At 36.7% G+C, this 26,299-nt stretch overlaps 1 protein-coding gene across 4 annotated transcripts in view; it reads left to right on the top strand.

The window, feature by feature from the left end:
- Positions 1-23,984, top strand: part of LOC123313809 (dopamine receptor 1) — a 30,832-nt gene extending 6,848 nt beyond the window's left edge. For all 4 annotated transcript variants that reach the window (XM_044898835.1, XM_044898837.1, XM_044898836.1 and 1 more), the window contains exons 4-5: positions 17,258-17,490; positions 22,817-23,984. In XM_044898835.1, the coding sequence (XP_044754770.1) occupies positions 17,258-17,490; positions 22,817-23,445 (862 nt within the window). In that variant the 3' untranslated portion in view covers positions 23,446-23,984. The remainder of the gene's footprint in view (positions 1-17,257; positions 17,491-22,816) is intronic.
- Positions 23,985-26,299: the final 2,315 nt, after the last annotated feature.

The following is a 26,299-nucleotide window of genomic DNA, read 5'->3' as shown; positions in this document are numbered from 1 at the left end:
AACTTCTTGGGGGAGATGGAGATATCACAACTTCTTACATCTTCGTCGAGATCTCATGTCGATAAATTGGGTCATTAAATCTGAGGGTATTTTCGGGGAGATGTGGACTTTACCCCAATCATCCTTTGGTGGATGCTATTCGATTTTTTCTGGAGCTGTTCGAGGCTTGGAAAAAATGATGCCAGGATCCTTATCCTTCTATCAGTGTATGTTGGAAAAATTTTTGCCTTCTCCCAAATGAAAAAGGTCTAAATTTAAATGAAATTCTTTGAGTATCTCGGTTGGAAATTGAATTGATGTAGCTCTCCTTTGTTTTTTGCTTTTATATACGGCTAAAATGTGCCTCTAAAACTTTGTTTTTGTGGTTTTTCGATTATATCTCCTGTAAGACTGCAAATTTCGGAGAAATGATATGATATGAATGTTCCAGAGCATTCAATTTCACGTTAAATGAAGTCTATCGCATATATTTCACACTGACCGTTTTCATGAAACACTTCCTCAAGATTTGACCAATTTTTCTAAATAGTTTTTTATGTATAGAATATATTTTACCAGAAATATTAATTATTCATCAATTATTTGACATATTCAAATTTTTTTGGAGTAATTTACGATCTATTATATATTCTATTGAAATCAAAAACGAAATTAACCTTTTGTTTGAAATGCGTGTATCCGAATCAGGCAGAGATTTGAGCTCTATTGGCTTCTGTAAAATTCATGCGATCAGAACCGTTAAATCATATGATGCGTTTCAGTTAGCACATTCCGAAATTTATAGGCAACGAGCTGAATAGATCTCAAAATTGCATAAATTTGCAATACATGAATGATATAGATATTCATTACCGATAGGCGGACATCCTGGATGAATTCACCAAATTTCAGGCATTCGGCCATTTACAGTGTGAAGAGACAACATTTCTCTTTTTAATTTTGTCATTTTCTAAACTAACTTGCGTTCAAAAAAATTCGTCGTCAAGTAGGCTATGAAATTTTGAAGGCTGATGTTCGGTGGCTGAACGTATGTCTTTCCTTGAATTACTTCATCTTCCCAAAATGTAAACAATGATGACATTAACCTATATATCGTAATTTTGTACGGAAAGGCACTTTTCAGAAAAGGTTACCTGTAAATTTCACCCAACGTTCGAAAAGCATTTCTTTCATTGAGTAAGATGACAAGAATCCAAACAATCTGAGGCGGTTAGAAAAGTTCTTCGTAAAAATTTTAACCGTCCACTATTTTCATACGTAAGAGACATGAATCTTGAATTGATCGTGGTAGTATGTTTTTTTGTAAGAAGGTTCTAGTTACTTCAGTCATATGAATAGATCACAGTAAGATTCTCGATAATATGTTTATTAATTCTCTATAAATATTGAATTGATTCAGTCATTACTGAAGATCCATGACTAAACTAAAAGAACCGAATTACATGAAAATAGCTATTGGACAATTTATTAAAATTCAATACAGCTATAAAAAGGCATGATGCTTTCTTCTTCATAACGTTCTGCTATTGAAGTTCCATAAAAGAAAGTAGGTCCACATTTTGCCTTTGACTGATGCATACTGTCAGTATGCATCAGTCCGAACTCCAATTTTTCTCGGATGCTACAAGGTTAGGTAATCACAACCTTTTCAGTTTTCTGATAACATGTCAATCTTTTTTTCAAAATCGGGTGGCATATGCCAACGGATACTCCATCCACTTGAGATAATATCTGAAGAGAGGTTTGTCGTTATTACTGAACTCTAGAGTTTTCTCTTTTGGTATACCACTTCCTTTTTTGTTTGAACATACCTGTTTTGTCAACACATCGCAAAACAGTACAATGGAAAAATTCATTCTTAATAATCTACTGCAACATAGGCTTCAATGAAGTCGCCGGAGCAGAATATTTCCATTTTCCTTAATTTTTCTTTCCAATTTTGAAGTAGAATTCAATAGTAAAAGTCTTTCACACGTCCGTAAAAACCATCTTTATAATTTGCTGATAATTTTAATTCAACAACAACCCAAAATGCTAAAATGACAGTTCACCTGGAAAATAGTAAAGCACGAGCTAAGAATTACCTTTAGACACGAAATATCGACGTTCAAAATTCCATAGCCTACTTGACGACGAATTTTTTTGAACGCACGTTATTTGAGCCTCTGTGCTCTCAAACCACAAACGTGAAGGAAGGAATTTCGATGATCAACTTTCGAACAAGCGTATCTCCCAGAAAAATCATTGTAGAGCTGAAAGTGAAACATATTCTAAAAGACCAAATACACTTTCAGTAACAAATCTCAGTGCAACCGTTTGATCTTGACGAATTTTAAACTGAACCCAATATTTTTTCTGGATTTTTCAAAGAACTTCTTTCAAGACTCTTATCTCCCAAAAAATTTCGTTCAGAATTGAAATTAATCGATTTCAGAGGACAAGAGCTTAATGAAGGAAAAAGAATATGATGAAAGCTATTTAAAATATCCCAGCTTTTCCTGAAAGAACGTTATGGATTATACGAAATTTATACGTGACCTCTCCATCAAATATTGAGCATTGTATTTTATTTTTATGGATTCTACGTGACTCTGTTACATGTTATCATTTTTCAGAATCTATTTATAATGAAATGAAGACCAAACATGTATCCAGCAATATCTTATTCTCGATTTACTGCCTTTGCCGAGACGGCAGTATCCCAAAGTAGTTCATAGGGTCTGAGCTGTACGTTCGACGAAATTTATAACGCTCATATTTGAATCCTGTAATCTCCAAAATGGCCGTCAGATCCGAAACCTCAAATCCTTCGAAAACGAGGAACCAGATACTGCCATTAAGCCCGATCCTAGGGGAGTTTGGATTTGTGCAACAGCATGCACTGCAATATACCCCGTTTCTCTTATTAAACAACGGCCCGTTTCATTAACTCGGCGTTCGATCGTGATGAACAATTAATCTTCCACATTTGTCATTTTTATTGCGCTCTGTTTGGTGGAAATCGAGCGAATTTGGGGACGCAAATTGAGCAGTTATAGAGTGCGGGCGAACAGGGGGCGTTCGAAACTTATAATTTCGGTATACTCATTACGAGAAGATTGGGTTGCGATGCGATTAATGAATTTCGAAGAGAGAAGTGCCATTCATTTAAAATTCTCAATTCGCTGGAACTCGGTTGCAAATTGGCGAATGCGCGTCAAATTAAACCATGCTTCTGCCATGGGGGAAGGCTTCTTCCTGAATTCTTCTATGTCTTATATGTGTGTCTCCCTCAGGTCGTTAAAAATACCAAGTTGATGTTCTGAAAGTCAAATTTACCAGCTATACGAGCATATATTGAAAAATTCTTAGCCTACTATAGAATCAAACAAAATTTCAATGTCAAAATATTTTATTACTCAACATATTCTCCTCTTAATTGGATTACAGCGAACCTGCAACGTCTCTAGATCTTTCAAAAAAAATGTTTCTTCTTGCTCTGCAAACCAGACCTCCACAGCTTTTATTACCTCCTCGTTGGAAGAAAATTTACGAGCTTCTAAACATGTTTTCAGTTGAGGAAAGAGATGATAGTCAGATGGAGCCAAATCTGGTGGATAAGAGAGGTTTTCTAATAATTCAAACCTTAAAACATTATTTTTTTGCATGGCAACATGAGATTTGTGTGCAGGGGCGTTGTCCTGCGAAAACAAAATACCTTTGGATAGCTTTCCGCGTCTTTTCTCTTTAATTTTTTCCCGTAGAGTGGTCAGTACTGTCGAATAGTAATCTCCGGTTATTGTTCTACCCTTATCCAAAAAATCAATCATGATTTCCCAATCCAATCCCAAAAAACTGAAGCAGATTTTTGGACACGAAACTTCTTAGGTCTTGGAAAACCAGAGTGTCACCATTCCATCGATTGTTTCTCGATAGTAGAAATGTACTCAGGTCTCATCCATAGTAGGAATTCGGTTTAAGAAGTTCACATCGTTTTCAAATCTAGCACAGATCGAACGCTTTTGGTCAACATTCAAACATTGGGGTATCCATTTTGCATCAATTTTTCTCATGTCCAAATTGACGTGAACTATATAATGAACGCGTTCGCATGAAATATTCAGTGCTTCAGATATCCGTTTTAGCCCAATTTGACGGTCTGATAAAATCATGTCATGAACTGCATCGATATTTTCGGGGACTGACACAGAAACTGGCCTTCCCGATCGGTCATCACCTTCAATGGAAAATTTACCTCTTTTGAAGCTTGCAGTCCAATTTTCTACGGTCGCATACGAGGGAAATTGATCAACAAGGTTTCAAGCATATCTTCGTAAATCTGCTTACCTCTTATCCCTTTGAAATACAGGTATTTGATGATGGCTGGATACTCTAATTTTTCGATTTTCACAATTTCGGTGGACATCTTCTTTCTTTTAATTTATTGTGTAACACTGGTTTACTTTTTTGACCTCAAACTTCACACTGACACTTCTAATGAGTTATTGTTCGTTGCTATGGTAACGCAATATTTTTTTATGCATAGAACTGGTCTAAGCTAACTAGATATCAATACATCCTCATATTATTATTCAAAATACAAAATAAAAATATACAGTCAGCCTGTTAGCTGTAGATAGAATACAACCAATCCAACCCAGTCAATTAATCGATTCAGAAACACAAGATTTTCAAATGTGTTACAAGAAAAACAGCCTCTTGTTGGGAATTGATGAAATCTGCGTAAGAAAGAAATCTTTGAGCAGGTCCTGATGACCACGAACTTGTATTACTTTGTATGAACACAATTATTCACTTTTGGCAATTCAGAGATAGTTATATTATCATCGTTTGTCTTTAATTTTTAATGGACTGGAATGTTTCGTGGGACCATCTCCAATTAAGTTTTAAAACCTGTAAAAAGACTTATTTGGAGTTTCGACTTCTCGCTGCTGATATAGTGAAAAACAACACCTGAAATATCATAAAAACGGTGTATTGACATTCTCCCACAAAAACATCCCATTTTATGCCGTTCTTCTATCCCCTTTTTACGGCTTATGTTATCAGATCTATAATACGTGGTGAAGCAATTATAATCGTCGTTAAATGTAATGGAAGTGTTGAATTGCTGAGGATATGGTTCTGAAGGTACAATTACAACGGTTCTAATGGATTGCTGTGTGCGAAAGACAGATACATTCAACAGAATACATTTACAATGAAAGCTCAGAGGCAGATCCATTGTCTTTCTCAAAGATAAAAACAGCATATTTGCATTTCTTCACCTTTCTGGGAGGAATTTAGAGCTTACGGAAACCAAATTGAAGTGGAGATATAAAGTTCAAAGTTCATTTGTAGAATGAGGAGAGGTTTTCTGTAATTTCATGCAATATGGTTTATGAATATCAAAAGTTGTGGAAGGAAGGAAGGAAGTACATAATTGGAAGAAGTTATTCTTGGGGATTATTCAAATAGAGTGACAATAAGTCTGTTTCCTGCCTTGACTCTAATCTTAGTGGCCCCAAAAAGCATCGGAATAAACGGTTGGGATCTGTAGGCCCTAGTGATTTATTACTTCCAGATATATTCAAAAATCTCTTATCAATTGATGAATTGTATATATTTTTGCGATGCTCCAGTGTATTTCTGGGCATTTCGAAAAATTTTGGTCAGATTACACTCTGAACTATGTTGAAATAGTTGCAGACCATTTCAGCTATTATATTTTTATCATAAAAGCAGTTAAGCTCTTATTCCTCTGATTCAACGTCTGAGAAAAACGTTATGACATATTACATATGATTATGTTTTTTACAACCCTTATTCTGATGAAATCGAGAATATTCCGATATGGTAAATTGGCCTAGGAATGTTTTATGCTTAGTTATTCAGGACCAAACACTCCGTCAGTTCTGGTAACATCTTGAGGAGTTAACACTTTCACTAAATTGCTTCTCTGAAATATTCTACATAACCTGAGTGCTCTCCCTCAACTCAAGAAGCACCAGAACTCGTAATTTTCAGGATAATGGCCTGATTATGCTGGTATCGTTTCCTTTGCGAAAACTGCCGGAAGAGATCCGATAAAAGAGCCGTTAAATATATCTTGTGGAGAACGTATCACTTGATGGTGTCTTGTCAAGTTTATTGGGAGAATTGATATCAGAAACGGTCACATTCCAGATGGAAAATATGAGGATTCGATTACGACAATCAGTATTATCTTCCCAGTGCATTTTATGGGTAGTTTAATAACATTTTTGGATGAATCTGTTGGGAGTGCAATCAAGTTCGAATATGTATGGTCAAAAATACATTTATTTCAGAAGAAAATGAATGAACAGACCATTCAAAGTATCTTTATCTTTTATCTCTGGCTATTACTTTTTACACCTCTTTGGCAACTCTCTAATTACATCTAGAAAAAAATATTACCTATCCTTTCAGGCGATCTAAGCAAGTACCCATTATATTTGACTAGGATCTCCATCCAGCAATGTCTTCAATTTTTTGTCAGTTTTTTTGGCTGACCAGAAAAATGCTTGGCTTCAACGCTGAAATCACGATTCTTGAAACCCTGAAAGCATTCCCTTCATAATTTATCATTTGGAGGATAAATCTCCCCAAGCATTCAATGCCTTTCGGACTTTTTACAATTGTGGCTGAGAATTGAAACCACGAGGAACTGCTGTTCAGTAGTCAGCACAGTATAAAAATCCAGGTTTTTGTATGAAATTCAAAACAATATAAAATGCTCATTATGGAAAAAATGCTTTTTCTCCTTATTTATAATAAAATGAACAAGAAGTACATATTAACTTCAGTTCAAGTGTTATAAGTTCAGAAAAAACTTGTCTCCTTACTGCAGCATTATTTTCTCTTCTCTCCAATTTACAATTCTGTCAAATTTCTCCCCCTAGGATTAATTATCCTGTTTGATTTACAGGACGTGAAGCTTAACCCTTGATCCCGTAAACATTGCAACAAAACCTTTTCAGTGCAAGGGGGATATTTCTACCCTTTTGCGAATTCAAAGAGGTGCGGTTTTCGTTTATTCAGCAGAGGCACGCTCGACACAAATGCAGAATTAGGAAACGCGAAAAGTGGTCGTAAATTCTGTAACACGTGTTTAGACTGCTTTAGGTGTTCTCCGGTAATTTCTGAGTCTGGGAAGATCAGATCGCAAGGTGGGAAATCCTTAAAAAAATGGCTGGAAAACGCATGTTATTTCCAAATCTCTTCTTCGACCCGTGATTTGATTTTAAAATCATGAATATTCATATTCAAATGAAAATAAACTGGCGATTGGATGTTCAGTGTATTGTACTTTGTTGAGGTTTCTCAGGAGTATCACGCATGTGTGTATTTATGTATTATACAATATAAAAAGTGTAATAGGGGAGTTGTGAAAAGGAATGATTCCTTGTCAAAAAATATTGTTTTCTTTTATATAATTATTTTTTTTTGATCAGCCCCAGCTCAAAAACAAGGTACTATCAGCAAGAATATACAGATAACCTACTCCACATTTACTCCACCAAACATTTCTTTATTGCCTTCTTGGTCCCTTAGATCTGATTTTCAATTTTCTGGTTTCTAAGAAGAAAATTGAAAATTTTTCAATGCTTTTAAGAGCCATTTTCATGGATCTGTAACTAAAGTGGGGCTTCCCAAAAAATCAGAAATCATATGAAAAACCCACACTTTTTTTATAGAAATCGACTATTCAATAATTCCATTATTCTTATGTTTATCATTCAATCTAGCACAGATTTTTTCTGAAACTGATTTTATTTGTTACCTCCCAACCAGCGTTAAGCAGAAAAATATACGTAGATTAAACTGAGTAAAAAAACCTCCGACGTTAGCGAAAGCGAAAAGTTTCAATTAATTACACGAGCGAATTCTCCAAGAGAGAATTTCAACTTCGACTTTACCAGGAAATCATCAAAAACAATTCAAGCAAGTCGCCGATTTCCTATTCGAAACTCCATCTGATACTATTTCAATTAAATTACTCAGACATTTATTCCTCGACTGAGATACAGTATGCAGATGTGTAAATTAATGTTCGTGTGCTGGTTTTATCATCTTCTGTCATTTTCCAAACGTACCACTAGGATGTAACAATGGCCCACATCTCGCAGAGAAAATTTACATGGATATTACAAAACGAACTTCTCAGAATTGAAGGGAGGTAAAAGTAATTTGCCTGGAGTCTCAGTCACACTATTTTATCAACAGATTCTACTCTTGATTGAAATAACATCTATGCAGTTCAGAGGTATTTGTCACAGATTGCTCCTGTTCTTTGTGAAACGTGTTTTATAAATGGGGGATGATGCGAGGATGGATTGACATCTAGTTAGCCTAGACCAGTTCCATGCATTTAAAAAATATTGCGTTACCATAGCAACGAACAATAACTCATTAGAAGTGTCAGAGTGAAATTTGAGGTCAAAAAAGTTAACCAGAGTTACGCAATAAACTAAAAGAAAGAAGATGTCCACTGAAATGTGAAAATCGAAAAACTGGAGTATGGAGCCATCATCAAGTACCTGTATTTAAAAGGGTTAAGAGGTAAGCAGATTTACGAAGATATGCTTAATGATCAATGTTCTTCGTATGCGACCACGAAAAATTGGACTGAAAGCATCAAAAGAGGTAAATTTTCCATTGAAGATGATGACCGATCGGGAAGGCCAGTTTCTGTGTCAGTCCCCGAAAATATCGATGCAGTTCATGACATGATTTTATCAGACCGTCGAATTAGGCTAAAACAGATATCTGAAGCACTAAATATTTCATACGAAGACGTTCATCATATAGTTCACGTCAATTTGGATATGAGAAAAATTGCTGCAAAATGGATGCCCAAATGTTTGAATGTTGACCAAAAGCGTGCAAGGGTAGAAGCATCGCGTTCGATCTGTGCTCGATTTGAAAACGATGTGGAGTTCTTAAACCGAATTGTTACTATGGATGAGACTTGGGTACATTTCTACGATCCAGAAACAAAGCAACAATCGATGGAATGGCGACACTCTGGTTCTCCAAGACCTAAGAAGTTTCGTGTCCAAAAATCAGCTGGAAAAGTTCTTGCTTCAGTTTTTTGGGTTTGCCATTGAGTAATTATGATTGATTTTTTGAATGAGGGTAAAACAATAACTGGAGATTACTATTCGACATTACTGACCACTCTATGGGAAAAAATTAAAGAGAAAAGATGCGGAAAGCTATCCAAAGGTGTTTTATTTTTGCAGGACAACGCCCCTGCACACAAATCTCATGTTGTCATTCAATAAATTCGTGATTTAGGGTTTGAATTACTAGAACACCCCCCTTATTCATCAGATTCGGCTCCATCCGACTATCATATCTTTCCTCAACTGAAAAAAAGTTTAAGGTGTCGTAAATTTTCTTCCAACGAGGAGGTAATAAAAGCTGAGGAGGTCTGGTTTGCAGAGCAAGAAAAAACATTTTTTTTGAAAGGTCTAGAGACATTGCAGGTTCGCTGTAATAAATGTATCCAATTAAGAGGAGAATATGTTGAGTAATAAAATATTTGACATTGAAATTTTGTTTGATTCTATAGTAGGCTGAGAATTTTTCAAAATATCCTCGTATTTTCGAAATTCATTTCATTCGATAAAACAGTTTGTGGGATAGAAATAAAAATAACATTTTTTTACAGTCTTACTGCAGACTGTATCTTTTCAACGCAGCTGATTCGGAAAAAATGGTTAAGAAAAAAAGTGTTTCTTTTGACCTCAAGAATCTACTGTTAAAGTATTTGTACGAGTCAAAGACTCACCCTGTATAACCAAATTTTGGTATTTTGTCTAGTCTAGTACCATAAACAGCCAAATAAATCAAGTAATTGGGGATACTCTGTAAAGCAACACTGAAAATTTGATTCAAGGCGAAAAGTAGTTCACTCTCGAACATCCACTTTAATTTGTGAGCAGTGTAGTTACCTGAGTCGATTATTTTCCACCGTTCCTCGTCGTGGAAACATTACGAGATAACGTCATCTTCATATGCCATTTAAAATCGCCACTTCTGCATGCGCGAGGAAAATTCAATTTTCAATATGGAAAGCCCGAGATGCCGTCTGAATTTTCTCGAGCTTCGCGAGCCCTCTTATTCCACAACTCCCCATTAATTGTGTACAGAGTCGAGATAAGATTCCAAATGGGATCCGCAGATTGCTTGATTGAGAGAAAATTTCAGCATAATTCTTAGCGGAAGTGCCAGAAATTGGAAAAAATTTCCGTTTTAGCTGGCAGGTTTAAGAGGCTGCCAATGAAAGTTTAATGTGGAGAGTGGATAGTGGAAATTGGAAAGGAAATGAGGAGGTCCATTGTAACTGGGGCGTTTCGAAGAAGAAGATGCTGACGCATCTTGTTATACTTACAGATATCTCGCTGGTGAAATTTTCAAATAGGCTGTAGGAACGTGTTTGCGATGGAATCATCCAGTTTTCACATTTTGCCGAATATATGAGTTGAATATCCGCGAAGAAAGCAATCATTCCACATTTTTCCAACCTTATTCAAGTGGTAGGAATGCAAAGTTTGGAGGTTTATGTTGAACAGACAACGCAATTATACCCAGAGAGAATTTATGGAAAAAACTACGAAGCATGTGTGAGAATCACGGAGATATTAATATTCCAGGGTAACAAAAACAGAGACCGGTCGTTTCCTCAGGAATAAAATGATTTCTCTTGTTCTTGGACGTCTAGTCCAGAGAACAGCTGACGACAAAACTGTTTCTTTCATCGGACTTGACAGGGCATAAAATTCCCTACTGAAAAGCACCAAAGGCATAAATTCCTCGGGATATGAATCATCAAATCGATATGAATATTTGAAGGTCCTTCACCATCTGTCGCTTCGCAGTATGTTACGAATCCTTTGTCCTCCACATTTCAATCATGACGTAGACGGAAACTTTTTTGGAGCCAGAAGTAAAGAAGTTTTTTGACGACGATTGGAAGCAATTTAGCATACATAAAAGTTTTCATCAGAAATCTTCAAAAAATAAATTTTTGTGAGAAACACCTATGCCTCGTGAAGGATAATTTTTTCAATGTTTCCAAATAGGAACTCCATTCTCTCCATCTGCAAAATCTAGAGGATGAAATATACCAATGGACAAGTTTGGCTGACTCGTCGGTTCAGATTGCATATTCTAAAGGACATATGCCTTATAAAGAACCTTTAAACATACACAATGATAGATGGTGTACCATATTCAAGCCATAGTACTGCTTGGTATCTTACTGGACTCCTTAAAGGAAATTTTTACCTCAGGAAGCACCTTAGGAGAATGTTTTTAGCAGAATCTGACGAGTGTAGATTTTGTGGGGAAAAAATCCTTTGGAAGCCATCCCAGATGCTGAAGTTCATTAGTACTTACTGTGCAATTAGAGGGCGAGCTGTAGGTGGTGTAGACTGTAGACTAATAGGGGACACAATAGATCGCTGATGAAATGTTAGAATCTTTTCTAATCTAGAGTAATTTCTGTCAAAATGATTGATTGATCGTTATTATCGTATCCTCATCAAAAGACCTAGAAAGATGTATCTGGCTTCAAAAACAGTCGCAGTACAATGCAACTTTCCTACAATCTACTATGTATAATAGTGTCACAAAATCATCATGATTACCTATAATGGCAACAAAAAGCTTCTTCCAGCCCTCCCTAGATACACCCATTCCTCTAATTACTCCTGATCAATCCGTCTTTCGAGATAGACAGCTCCAAAGATTGTTCGCCAGTTTCATTCAACTACACCATTTTCATGGAAAGCTGATAATCCGAAGAAAATGCGCTAAAATCCCCATCAGCTCTCAATCCCATTGAATGAATTAATTGGACGTTATCGACAAGGGAAAGAGATGTATTAGCTTCACACTGATCCGTTAATGATTAATTTATGAACACAGAATATCGATAACGTTAACCTGATTATGTTCAACAGATATTGGCATAAATAATGGAACAACACAATCGCGATCGACTGGAATTCCTATCGAAATAGGGTCGCACTGCTTTGACGATTATACGAGTCGCCAGGGCAATCCTGAAGAATTTTGATTGATGAAAATCCATAATTGAATTGCATTCTTAGCCTAGTATAGAACCAAACAAAATTTCAATGTCAAAATATTTTATTACTCAACATATTCTCCTCATGATTGGATACATTTATTTCAGCGAACCTGCAACGTCTCTAGACCTTTCAAAAAAAATGTTTCTTCTTGCTCTGCAAACCAGACCTCCACAGCTTTCATTACCTCCTCGTTGGAAGAAAATTTACGACCTTTTAAACTTTTTTTCAGTTGAGGAAAGAGATGATATTCGGATGGAGCCAAATCTGGTAAATAAGGGGAATGTTCTAGTAATTCAAACCCTAAATAACGAATTTTTTGCATGACAACTTGAGAATTGTGTGCAGGGGTGTTGTCCTGCAAAAATAAAACATCTGTGGCTAGCTTTCCGCGTCTTTTCTCTTCAATTTTTTCCCGTAGAGTGGTCATTTATGTCGAATAGTAATCTCCGTTTATTGTTCTACCCTCTTCCAAAAAATCAATCATGATTACTCCATGGCAATCCCAAAAAACTGAAGCAAGAACTTTTCCAGCAGATTTTTGGACACGAAACTTCTTAGGTCTTGGAGAACCAGAGTGTCGCCATTCCATCGAGTGTTGCTTTGTTTCTGGATCGTAGAAATGTACCCAAGTCTCATCTATAGTAACAATTCGGTTTAAGAAGTCTACATCGTTTTCAAATCGAGCACAGATCGAACGCGATGCTTCTACCCTTGCAGGCTTTTGGTCAACATTAAAACATTTGGGAATCCATTTTGCAGCAATTTTTCTCATCTTCAAATTGACGTAAACTATATGATGAACGCGTCCGTATGAAATATTCAGTGCTTCAGATATCCGTTTTAGCCCAATTCGACGGTCTGATAAAATCTTGTCATGAACTGCATCGATATTTTCGGGGACTGACACAGAAACTGGCCTTCCCGATCGGTCATCATCTTCAATGGAAAATTTACCTCTTTTGAAGCTTGCAGTCCAATTTTTCACGGTCGCATACGAAGGACATTGATCACCAAGGGTATTGAGCATATCTTCGTAAATCTGCATACCTCTTTACCCTTTCCAATACACGTACTTGATGACGATTTGGACGCAATCCCACAATAGCAAAAATTGGTTATGTACTTTCCTCCAGTTAGCCATCTATTTCTGTTTCCACCCCAATGCCTCTACTGTCTGTCTCACTCACTACCCCAAATTTTCCATCACCTACAATAATTGAAATTGTTGTGAAAAACTACGCCAATTTATGAAAATTCAGTCTACATCTCGAGCTTTCCATATTGAAAATTGAATCTCTTCCTTCGACCTGATCGAGCGTCAGGGACATGTAAGGGTGGTAATGGCGGTCTGAAATGGCACCTTGGCTGAGCCGGCACTCCCCCGGGACTGGATGAAACTTCATGGTGAAAAGGTTTGCAATTTCACTTACATATTGGGGACGGGATCCTGGAGGATGCACCGATATATAAAACGTGCCGGGAAATATAATTTACGTTCTGGTGAGAAATCTGCCGAGGGGAATCGAGAGGATAATTCCCAGAAGATAATTCTTTCGTACGCCGTTAATTTCGTTGGATTGTGCGGGGGATGAAATGTTCCCAGAAGGATATACGTGAATTTCTTCGGGATAGCTATGAATCGACACATTTCTGAGGCACCTTCCAACAGAAATATCAACTCTAATTTCGCACGAGTTCATTTCGTTTCTTTCCGTATTGTTTTCCCATTTTCGCAACGCTGCAGTAACATTTACAGTCATTTCAATAGCTTTTTAGCAGTATGGTGATGGCAGAAGGGTGAACTAGAAGCTGAGTGAGATTAATTTCACTGGAATAATGATAGTGAAACACATGTATTGATTAAATAATTGTCCTAGTGAAATACTTCTCATTCAGTTTTTTTTACTATCAATTCCTCTTTTCCTTTTCCTGGCTGACAAGACAAACATGAAAAGAAAAATTGCAAGATGCTAGAGCTATTTCATTTAATTCAAAAATTCGATTCTGACAAAAATAAATATAGGTAATTAATAAGTAAGTCATTGATATACAGGGTGACTCTTTGACTCGTACAAATATTTTACCAGTAGATTCTTGAGGTCAAAAGAAGCACTTTTTTCCTATACCATTTTTTCCAATTCGGCCCTGAACAAAAGATATAGCCGTTTCAAGTTTTCATAAGGAGCTGTGTCAACCCTGGAAAAACAAAATTATCTTCAGAATAACTAGCTAAATTTACGAAAGCGCTGGCGGGCCACACAAAAAAAAAATCCAAACGAATAATTCCGACTTGCTAAGTCAGAATTCTGAGTTACAAGTCGGAATTCCGAATTGCAAGTCAGAATTCTGAGTTACAAGTCGGAATTCTGAGACACAAGTCGGAATTCCGACTTGCAAGTTGGAATTCTGAGTTACAAGTCGGAATTCTGAGATACAAGTCGGAATTCCGACTTGCGAGTCGGAATTCTGAGTTACAAGTAGGAATTCTGAGATACAAGTCAGAATTCTGAGATACAAGTCAGAATTCTGAGATGCAAGTCGGAATTCTGAGATAAAAGTCGGAATTCCGACTTGCAAGTCGGAATTCTGAGTTACAAGTCAGAATTCTGAGATACAAGTCGGAATTCCGACTTGCGAGTCGGAATTCTGAGTTACAAGTAGGAATTCTGAGATACAAGTCAGAATTCTGAGATACAAGTCAGGATTCTGAGATGCAAGTCGGAATTCTGAGATAAAAGTCGGAATTCCGACTTGCAAGTCGGAATGCTGAGTTACAAGTCGGAATTCTGAGTTACAAGTCAGAATTCTGAGATGCAAGACAGTAGTGGGGCTAGAATTGGTCGCATGACATTTGCTTTCTTGCATTCGATTGTTCCCGAATCATGTGAGCAAAATGCCCTCTGTAGAGCAGATTTGTCTCATTCAAGGCATGTCTAGGCACATTTGGACCCTTAACCTATGCCTACCCTATCTCTTTTCTTTCAAAAGTTTTAACGGACGCTATTGATTCTGACAAGCTCACAGAGCTTCTGAGGTGTTCGTCATTACCTACGGGCAATCAGGATAATATGATAATATATAATATATCTGTAGTATCCATATATTCTCGTAGGGTGACAATAAGTCGATCGCTTCTTCGTGTTTTGACACGATTTCCGAAGGCTTCTCGCGAGCACTTTATAAAAATTACAGCCAGTTTCATAATCAACTTTAAAGCCTCTTTGATTTTAAAGCTTTTCCTTAACCCTACCGAAACTGATACCAAACGAAACTTAAAGTGACTTTGAACTTGATTATGAAACTGGATGTAGGAATTTCGATAAAATGCTCGAATCACTAAGCACTAAGAAAGGTTTTGAAAAGTTCCCTGGAGCATAATTCTCGGGAGTACAAAAATACTTGCTTTCATAAGCTCTGACCACGAAGCTTTGGGACAGCTCAGCTATGGTGCAACCGAAGAGAAAAATTGAATATCATTTCATTCATCCAAAATTCCTCCAAGAAGCCAAAAACTCATTCACAGATCAAATGCAAAAAAAAAGTCATTAGCCCTATTTTAGCCCTCCTCCTGCCTTGCATCTCAAAATTCCGACTTAAGAGTGGAAATTCCGACTTGTATCTCAGAATTCCGACTTGTATCTCAGAATTCCGACTTGTATCTCAGAATTTCGACTTTCATGTCGGAATTCTGACTTGTATCTCAGAATTCGGAGTTACAAGTCGGAATTCTGAGATTCATGTCAGAATTCTAACTTGCATCTCAGAATTCCGACTTGCAAGTCAGAATTCTGACATGAATCTCAGAATTCCGACTTGTAACTCCGAATTCTGAGATACAAGTCAGAATTCCGACATGAAAGTCGGAATTCTGAGCTACAAGTCGAAATTCTGAGATACAAGTCGGAATTCTGAGATACAAGTCGGAATTTCCACTCTTAAGTCGGAATTTTGAGATGCAAGGCAGGAGGAGGGAGTGGAGAGAGTGGAAATTCCGACTTGTATCTCAGAATTCCGACTTGTATCTCAGAATTCCGACTTGTATCTCAGAATTTCGACTTTCATGTCGGAATTCTGACTTGTATCTCAGAATTCGGAGTTACAAGTCGGAATTCTGAGATTCATGTCAGAATTCTAACTTGCATCTCAGAATTCCGACTTGCAAGTCAGAATTCTGACATGAATCTCAGAATTCCGACTTGTAACTCCGAATTCTGAGATACAAGTCAGAATTCCGACATGAAAGTCGGAATTCTGAGCTACAAGTCGAAATTCTGAGATACAAGTCGGAATTCTGAGATACAAGTCGGAATTTCCACTCTTTAGTCGGAATTTTGAGATGAAAGGCAGGAGGAGGGCTAAAATAGGTCTAATGACTTTTGTTTTTTGTACATTTGGAATTATTTTTCTTTGTGTGGCACTTCAACGCTTTCGTGATACTACACATCTATGGATTTTTTAAACAGATTTGCATTCAGCCAGAGTACCCAATTCTTCGAATTTCACAGATGCTTTTTAATTTCTGAATATCAAATTATTCGAAAACGGCGCATTATACGACAAAATATGAGGAATACTTCTATTTTACAAAACGTTCAAATATTCACTAGATAACGTCCAACTTAGTTTAAAGAGTTGGGTTATTTGAATTTTTGGTATTTTTATATTATAATGAGAGAACTGGAAGACGTGGATAATATCGATAAAGATTCATCAAATAAATGAAAAACTATATTCTGAAATTCATGTCATTCGATAAAACCGTTATGTGAACTGAAAATAACATTTTTTTTTATGGTTTTTCAACAGCCTGTATCTTTTGAACCGAGCCGATTCGGCAAAAATGGTATGGGAAAAAAGTGTTTCTTTTGACCTCAAGTATCTACTATTAAAATATTGGTACGAGTCAAAGACTCACCTTGTTGAAGCAAATATTACTCATGGAAGCTCTGAGCCTGAGTGCAGAATCGTTCTTCGTCTCACAATGAAATGCTCTATTCATTTCCGGCCGAATAGGAATAGCGTTCCAATTGTCATCAGCTCAAAATATCGGAAATGAGAAACTGCATCTAACGAGCAACTATTTCCCGCTTTGTCCTTGTCAATTTTCCGGCTCAGCCAAAGTTACACACGATTATTCCATCTTTACTTTCCAGGTACGGCAGATGGGTAACTAGACGAGTGGCCCTGGGAACAATTGCTGCGATATGGCTTCTTGCGGCTCTGATTTCCTTCGTTCCAATTTCGTTGGGTCTTCACAGGCCCCCGCAGCCTCTGGTCTACAATGCTGGGGGGCAAAATTACCCCACTTGCGCCCTGGATTTAACCCCTACGTACGCTGTGGTCTCCAGCTGTATTTCGTTTTACGTTCCTTGCATTGTGATGATAGGTGAGTAGAAGTTTATGTCTTCCATCTTGTGATAATCAACATATTAACCTAAGTCTTAAACCATGGAAATGCAAGCTCTGCCCTACCAACCCATGACATGAATGCTAATATAAATCTGCACTATTACTTATTTCTTTTCTCGAAATCAGGTATTATGGTATCTATAATACTGCGCAACTTCTTATCGATAGGAGTTGCTACTACAGTGGAAGTACGGCATTTTCCAAACTGCCGTACCTGGCTTAAATTGTCGTTGCATGGCAACCAATGATAATCAGTCTTATCTTCGCTTTTGTTGCCTGATCTTGAACGATCATCTATTTCAACATAACTGTAGATGTTTTTCTCAGAGTTTTGGATAGATTTTCAGTCGAGGAAATGGTGAACATAAAATAAGTATGTACACTGCGCAAAAAAATTAACGCACATTCTAAAAATCCCAATTTTAATGAAAGTTAACTCTACATTATCTTTATAACTTATTTTTTATGTCCTCTCGGGAAGGTTTCGAACGAAACAAGACACATTAAATGGAAGAAAAATTCAGGATTTCACCGATTCTTATGTGAAAGAAGATAAATGAACAATTTTCAAAATACTGAAATGCTGATAAGTGATTTAATACTTGGTATTTCCACCCCTTGCGTTAATTACAGCTCGGCAACGACGGTTCATACTCAAAATGAGTGATCTTAAAATGTTCTGATCTAATCCTTCCCAGATTTCTCCGAGTTGGATTCCTAAGTCATTAAGAGTAGCTGGAGAATTTTCTGAACTTCTCAGCCTTCTATTGAGATTGTCCCAAACCTGCTCAATCGGATTGAGATCTGGACTTCTTACTGGCCATTCCATTCGAGAGACTTCAACCTCTTCAAGGTACTCCTGAACGATGCGCGCACGATGGGGTCTGGCATTATCGTCCATAAGAATGAAATTTTCACCAATGTACGGAGCAAATGGCACTACATGCTCTTCAAGAATGTTCCTTATATACTTATCAGCATTCATAGCTCCATTATCAACGACCACTAGGTCTGTGCGAGGAGTCAAAGATATTCCACCCCATACCATAATCGATCCTCCCCCGAAACCAGTAGTATTCAGGAAATTGCACTGAGCATATCTTTCATGTGGACGTCTGTATACAAGGGAACGTCGATCACAATGGTAGAGGCAAAATCCAGACTCATCTGTGAAGAGAACTCTTTCCCAATGGATATGCTCTCTCGCAAAATCCAAACGCGCCCTTCGATGGGCTGGGGTAAGAACTGGGCCTCTTGCCGCAACACGAGGCCTTAAATCATATTCTCTGAGGCGATTTCTTATTGTCTGAGTGCTAATTTGCACCTCATGAGTTTGCTCAAGCTGAATTTGAAGGAGGCGAGCGGTTGTGAACCGTTGTCTCAACGAAGAAACTCTCAAGTAACGTTCTTGAATGGCAGTTGTTACCCGTGGTCTTCCCTGTCCTGGTCTTCGGACTTCCATACCTGTCTCCCTGAATCGCTTCAACATTCTGAACACACTTGTATGGGAAACTCCAAACCTTTCTGCAATTCTTGTGTATGTCCACCATTCTTCTCGCTAAACTACCGCTTGGGCACATTCCTCTTGGGTCAAATTGCGTGTTTCGCGTTGCATAGCGATCGAGTGTAGAAAATCAAACGAAAGAAAAACTATTGATCACTAGAATTGATCGAGAACACCTGATTTTAGAATGGAGCCAATACATTCAAAATCTGATAATATCATCTTTTTTCATTCCTGCTGGGAAAAAACATCTGTATTGAAGAAAAGCGTTGAAAGTGGATAACATATGCATGCATAATTCTGATAAAAATAATTATCATTGAGAACACCTTCAGTTGTAGAATAAATTTGAGATTTCTATAATGTGCGTCAATTTTTTTGCGCAGTGTATATAATTCATGTAGCAAGATTCGAATAGGTTATAATATCAACATGAATGTTACGCGAAAGACAATTATAACTGTTAAAATTTCAAAATGAATCCAGATCGATTCAAGAAGAAACAGCGATCTTCATCCACCTGTGCTAGCTGGATGGAAAAAATTGAAAGTGCAGCATAAATCATAGAATGAAATTGCAATTCAACCTTCAATTACCCCGTGGAAATGATAAGGTAGAATGAAGTTAATGAAACATCAATTTCCGATTAACTATCTGCCATTTCCATAGGAGAAGCTCCAGATCAAAGGGGAGCTCTAACAAACTGTGAATAAATAAATTTGAAAGGGGTTAACTCTTTTGCATTCAACTGTAATTGAAATGAATATTGGTTCATGCGAATAACGAAATTCAAATGAATTTTCAATTTGCCACACTATAATTTGGAACTCTGGGACTTTCATTAGTACAGTTCATAACCTAGTGGAGAGCAGGTACAATGGTGTACCAGATTTAAACTTTTTACCACTTTTCTTAGACCTAGTTTACGTATCCAAGTAAACCTTATTTTAATGACACATTACCTACGCTATCGTAGTTATATTATAAAACTCCCTGTATAGGATTTGATACAATAAAATAAATTCTGAATATTCAAAGAAATTAGAAACAAAATTATGGAAAACGTTCCATACATTTGATACAAATTCATTCGTCATATAACTTTCAAATGATACCTTCAATGAGTTCGTAAATCAATTTGTTTCTATAACTGAAAGTAATCATTACCAATTCCGAGGCAATGGCAAAAAATAAAATTGCGGTACATTTTCAATGTCTGATGGTCCTTTGTATCGATTTAAATTCGCTTTTCTTATTCGAAACGACAAAGCGACTGCGGGGTGGTTCATAATTACAGGGAAAACCGAAATTTGCACACAAAATGTTTCTGATGGTATAATTGATTTGCATTCGGTTTTATTCCAACTCAATTAGCAATTCTAACAGACCAATTCGTAATCGAATTGTTCAACTAAAAACAAATCACAAAGGACTTCGAAATGCAGGCTTTCGCTGAACCTCCTCAACATTTGTCAGAAGTTTTCTTCAAAGGTGACATGAGAAATGAGATGAGATGTTATAAGAGGTACAACGAACCTCCTTTAAATTTGCAAGATCGCTTTGAGGAATATATCTATGTATCAATCGACATTTGATAAATTAAATTTGAAAGTTATCTGAAACGTGTGCTTTTAGGAAAAACTGCAACATTTTGAGTTGTTTTTCCATGTTCACTTTTAACTTTATTAAGCTCTTACCCTCTGAATATTCAAATTAACTGTAGTAGGCTGCATAAAAAACCTTGTGGTATTTGTTGCTTATCCATTTTTTTTTTCATTTGAATGCGTAAGTTCGATTTGAATAGACAATAATTGAGAAAATGATAGCAATATGGATGCCTCAGTCATGCCGAGAAGACGTTTGGCTCTTGTGCACTTTGACTAAATCACACGGTGGTTACAGGATACAGAAAGTGTCCCAGTGGTTGAATGCATGTAACACAGTTCGTGTTGAGAGAATTCTTGTGTTTTCGACTCCGGCCCAATCTTCATTATCCCCCACAACTTCCCCCCTATGATTAATTCACTCAAAGATTACTTCTCGACCTTCTAATCGGGGAAAATTTAATAAAAACTTCCGACACCGAACGCAATCCCAATTCTTCATCGATTTCCACGATTAACAAGCGATTCTGGCCCAGAAAAACCGACGACTAGAAGTTCGGGCATATTTCCACCCCGAAGGAAGCAGGATTGGTGTTGGAGATCTTCAGGGAAGTTTTAAACTTCGTAGTATTGCTAAAACTAGTTCAGAATGGTTGGTTGGGGAACGCCGAAAATAAGTGCCTGAATTGGGAGTTATCAATTTGCATGTTTGGCATCTTCCCGGTTTCGAGGAACCTGTAGGATAGGATGCTGTGGAAACTTAGTTTTGAACGAGAAGAATCCTATTCGATTTCAAGTCAATCCGCTGAGATAAGGGTTCGCTTGGTGTTATAATCGGGCTTGGTCCCTACTACGCCAGCTTAGAGAAAAAATTAATGGTACCTATATTATTCAATTATCATAATATGATGGCCATTATTCAAATGAGGGGATCAAGGAGAGACTTGAGGATACAGTCTGAACAGCCACGAATGTCATAAAACATCTCATTAGTCAATGCTCAACTCCTAAGGGTCTGGAATTGTTATGAGAATTTTCAGCACAAATAAAATAACAGTAGAATCTTCAGGTCAAAAGAAACACTTTTTTCCCTTACCATTTTTTCTGAATCGGTTCGGTTTAAAAGATACAGGTTGTTGAAAAACCAAAAAAAAAAAAATTTTATTTTTAGTTCTATGTCACAAACGGTTTTATCGGATGAAATTAATTTCGGAATATAGTTTCTCATTAGCTTGATAAATTTTTTTCCAACACAACATATCACCCACGTCTTCCAATCTTCTCATTATGAGCATTACGTACCATAAAAATACCAAAAATTCAAAGAACTTTTGAAACCAAGTTGTCTAACGAATATTTGAAGGTTTTATAAAATGAAAGTATTCTCTTTTTGAAGAATACTTTTCTCGTATAATGCGTCATTTTCGAGTCATTTGATGTTCAAAAATCAAAAAGTATCTGTGAAATTTGAAAAATTGGTTACTTCGGTTGATTAAAACTCTGTTTTAAAAGATCCACAGATGTGTAGTGTCACATGTGTGTGTTTTCATTATGAAAACTTAAAATGGCAATACCTTTTTATAAAAGCCGAATCGTGAAAATTGGTGTAGGGAAAAAGTGTTTCTTTTGATCTTTCGACCTCATGAATCTGTTAAAATATTTGTAAGAGTCAAAGACACGACCTGTATATATGATGCTGTTATTCAAAAATGAATTAAACCAATTTTCTTTTCCATGTGTGGAATTTAGGTACTTGGAAGACCTGTTAGTGGTATTTGGCATTTGCCACTACTTCCTAGTTCCTATAGCAGTCATGAGAACGACCTCATCTTTGTTGAGGGGGGTACCAGGAGATTACTTGCTAATAAATCAATGGAACATTTTTATGAGACAATTTTTTTACCAGCACCCAGTGTAGACAATTAAAATGTTTCTAGTTCTACAACATTTGAATTTTGATGAGAATCATACTTAGATTTAGTTTCATAACAACATAGATATCAACATATGTTACCATTTCCATCGAAGAGTATAACATAATGCTTGGAGAATCATTCTTCTTCTGTTGATACCCCAAATGTTGGTGCGGATGTAGGCTGAATCATTTTAAAGCTAAAATTTGTCGAAATTTGTGCATCCAAAATATTCCCATCTGAATTTTGCTCTACAATACTTCAGCATAACTTCTTTTCCAGGTATCTACTGCCGACTGTACTGCTACGCCCAGAAGCACGTGAAAAACATCAGGGCCATCACCAGACCCATAGACCTGCCCGAAAGTCTGACCTGTAAAGGCAAGAGAAAAAGCGTGAAGCAAAACAAGGCCCTCCACATCCACCTCCAGAACCACCACAGCTCCCCCTACCACGTCAGCGACCACAAGGCTGCCATCACCGTCGGCATCATCATGGGGGTGTTCCTCATCTGCTGGGTACCCTTCTTCTGCATGAACATCGTGGCCGCTTTCTGTAAGACATGCATCCCCGACATAACATTCAAAATCCTAACGTGGCTGGGCTACTCCAATTCAGCCTTCAACCCCATAATTTATTCAATCTTCAACACGGAGTTCAGGGAGGCTTTCAAGAAGATCCTGACGGCGCACTACCCCTCCTGGTGCAAGTGTGGTTATCAGTCCGTGGCGCTGAATCAAAACGATAAATACGTGACTGATTACGGGGCTAAAACTGTTATTGTAAACGCCAGAAGGAACGGTTCTTTTGGGGAGTACTCGAGCGAGCACTTCAGCACCGAATCTGTGAGGCAGACTAGGGTCAACTCCACCGAGAAGGATTTTTACGGTGCGGACGCTAGCATCATTTGACATCAGCACAATCTGCAGGATACGATGGTGTAATGATTTTTATAGTCGCCGACTGATTCCGGGGTTCTGAAGGACATGAATGGAAAATGGTATTTCCATTCAATACTTCGGAGAATTTCATGTCTGATTAAAGATTAACCCTCCGATCCATGCAGGTTGTTTTCGGAAATTAAAATTTTGCCAAGCAATTTTCGAAGGCGTTTTCGACATATCAGTTTTTTGTGTGAAGTCAATACTAATACGTTCCCTAATATAAGTTTTCGAGAACGACCTGTAAAACATTTCGTAGAGAAGTAGAAAATCAACCCGGAGAAGATGCAAGAAAAATGAACCATATGCTAAAGGTGTATTGCTCTGTTTTGTGAGTATCTCTACGAAGGACAATCAAACCCAATATTAGCACTCTCACAAACTCGAAAATTTTGTCCATATCATAAAAGCCAAGAAAAGTATTTACAAAAATCGCTTGATTCTTGATTCAGTCGTTTGTAATTAACATTCGAAAGAAATATAACGTATCAATTAAATCAATTTCTTTTCAAATTTGATGTTGTAGAATGGGGAATTCTCCCCAATTTGGGTTATCACAGCATATAACATACAAGTAAACTGAATAATTATGAGTTTCATTCATGAATTTTTTGAACGAAAAACTCCATGAGTGTGTCTGATGAATCATTAATTAACTGGTAAAGTAAGACACACTTGTTTTTATAATAATATACTTTGACAATCGATTTCGGCACTAGGCCATCATCAGGTCAGCTGAAATATAAATAATACATGGATAATAAAGTTAACAAGACGTCAAATAACGTAAAATTTTACAAGTGTTTTGTTCACATTAATATTCTCTGATATACACGAAGCAATATATCACAAACTCACCGTCAATGAAACATGTACAATTAAAAGACATTAGATGTAATATAAAATTATAGTTTTCCTTTGAATATTCGTTTTCTACGTTAATTGTACATGTTTCATGACGGTGAGTTTGTGATATATTGCTTCGTGTATATCAGAGAATATTAATGTGAACAAAACACTTGTAAAATTTTACGTTATTTGACGTCTTGTTAACTTTATTATCCATGTATTATTTATATTTCAGCTGACCTGATGATGGCCTAGTGCCGAAATCGATTGTCAAAGTATATTATTATAAAAACAAGTGTGTCTTACTTTACCAGTTAATTAATGTTTCATTCATGAATCTTTCAAATGCAACGCGGAAACTATTCAAAATCATTCTTCAAATATGAGGCTTTAAGATTCAAATCGCAGTCCAAAACCGCATTTATGCCTTCAACCGTTTTCTGCAAATATGTATTTATCATTGAAAATGGATACATCATAAAAAATATTTCATTCGAACTGATTATAATCTATAGTGACACAATAATATAAACCTACCGTGAAAAATGGATACTCAAAACCACAAACAGGTTCCAATATTTCGATTAACATGCCATAAATAGTGGCATAAGTCGGCTTCTATATATTCATAAATTTCAAAGTTTGAATAGGGGTAGTTGATAATTGATATAATCGGGTTGAATATGCGTTCGTTTCAAATTAGAATCAATGCACACAATGAAATAATTCATTGAATTTCGTATTTGAAATCCTATTTTCAAACCTTTAAAAAGCCCATTCGGTTGAAAAATTTTATGTCTCCTGCAATTTTTTCATGAAACGCAAGATTCTTGGGGAAAACCTAAAACTGTGAAAGCACTGTTTTTAGGGGTGAAATTTAGGAGGCTGCGACTCCGAATGAGGGTCATCCTGGCAAGAATAAAAATTTGGGGTTACCTAATTTTGTCTGGGAGACCGAATTTTGTTGAATTCCAGGACAACCTGTCCTGTAGTAATCCATTACTAGGGAATCATCTTTTCTTTTCAATTCCTAATCACAATTCACAATACGCTCTAGAAGCTAGTAGCTTATCTTTCTTTTTGGCCCAACTTCCATGAATAACTATTATATATGTAAATACTTCAAATTCATTTCATAGATTAATTTTCCTACTTTATCACAAGGAGGAAATGGAAAACATGATGTACCCTATTCGTAGAGAGCTTTGAATTAATGATATTTTTCGAGAAAAACGTTGCTGTAGTTTCAATTCAGGAGGAGTTGAAAAACCTGTCCGATTCTTCTACTGGAATCTAAAATATTCAGTTAGACAGCATATTTCGAATATTGGATTTCCCTTCTCTTTCCATCCTCCCAATTTCTCAGCGATCTCTTCTCCAAATAGATTTGTCACTTCTCAAAGCTACGCGCTTCTCCTGATGCCGACTTATCCTTATCAGTTATCCCATATTTTCCGAAGCTTTACATTTCCTTATTTCTTTCAAACAAGCCGGGGAAAACTTTCCTCGAACGGTGGATTCTCGTTCTGCGAAAGAGAAAAGTTTCCGAACCCAGTAGACAGTTCCATATTGGGAAGTGTATTCAGGAGTAAAAATTTTTTATGAGTGTCAACGTAGAAAAACTTGAAGCCTTAGTTTCCGCAACAAAAACTATTACTTTGATGATTTATTCATGTAAAATCAAATATTGAGACCAGAATGGACTTCTACCAAACATAAAACATATTTTTCTGAACGCTATAACTTCCTCTACCCGCAGGTACCACATTACACACCCTGTATATAATATAATCATTACCAAAACAATTACTTGCATCAAAAACTTCTGATTCCCGATTCATTTTATCATCTTCTTTCCAGTCTATTCATTTGAAACCACCTATTCAATGAAAATCAATGATATTTGTTCCGAATAAACTATCCCGTATCCATGTGAGAACCGATAAAAATTAAAGGGATTTTGCTACCAACTGAG

The sequence above is a fragment of the Coccinella septempunctata genome, chromosome 5 (genome assembly GCF_907165205.1).
Source record: "Coccinella septempunctata chromosome 5, icCocSept1.1, whole genome shotgun sequence".
Lineage (NCBI taxonomy): Eukaryota > Metazoa > Arthropoda > Insecta > Coleoptera > Coccinellidae > Coccinella > Coccinella septempunctata.
This window is presented reverse-complemented; position numbering and strand designations above follow the sequence as displayed.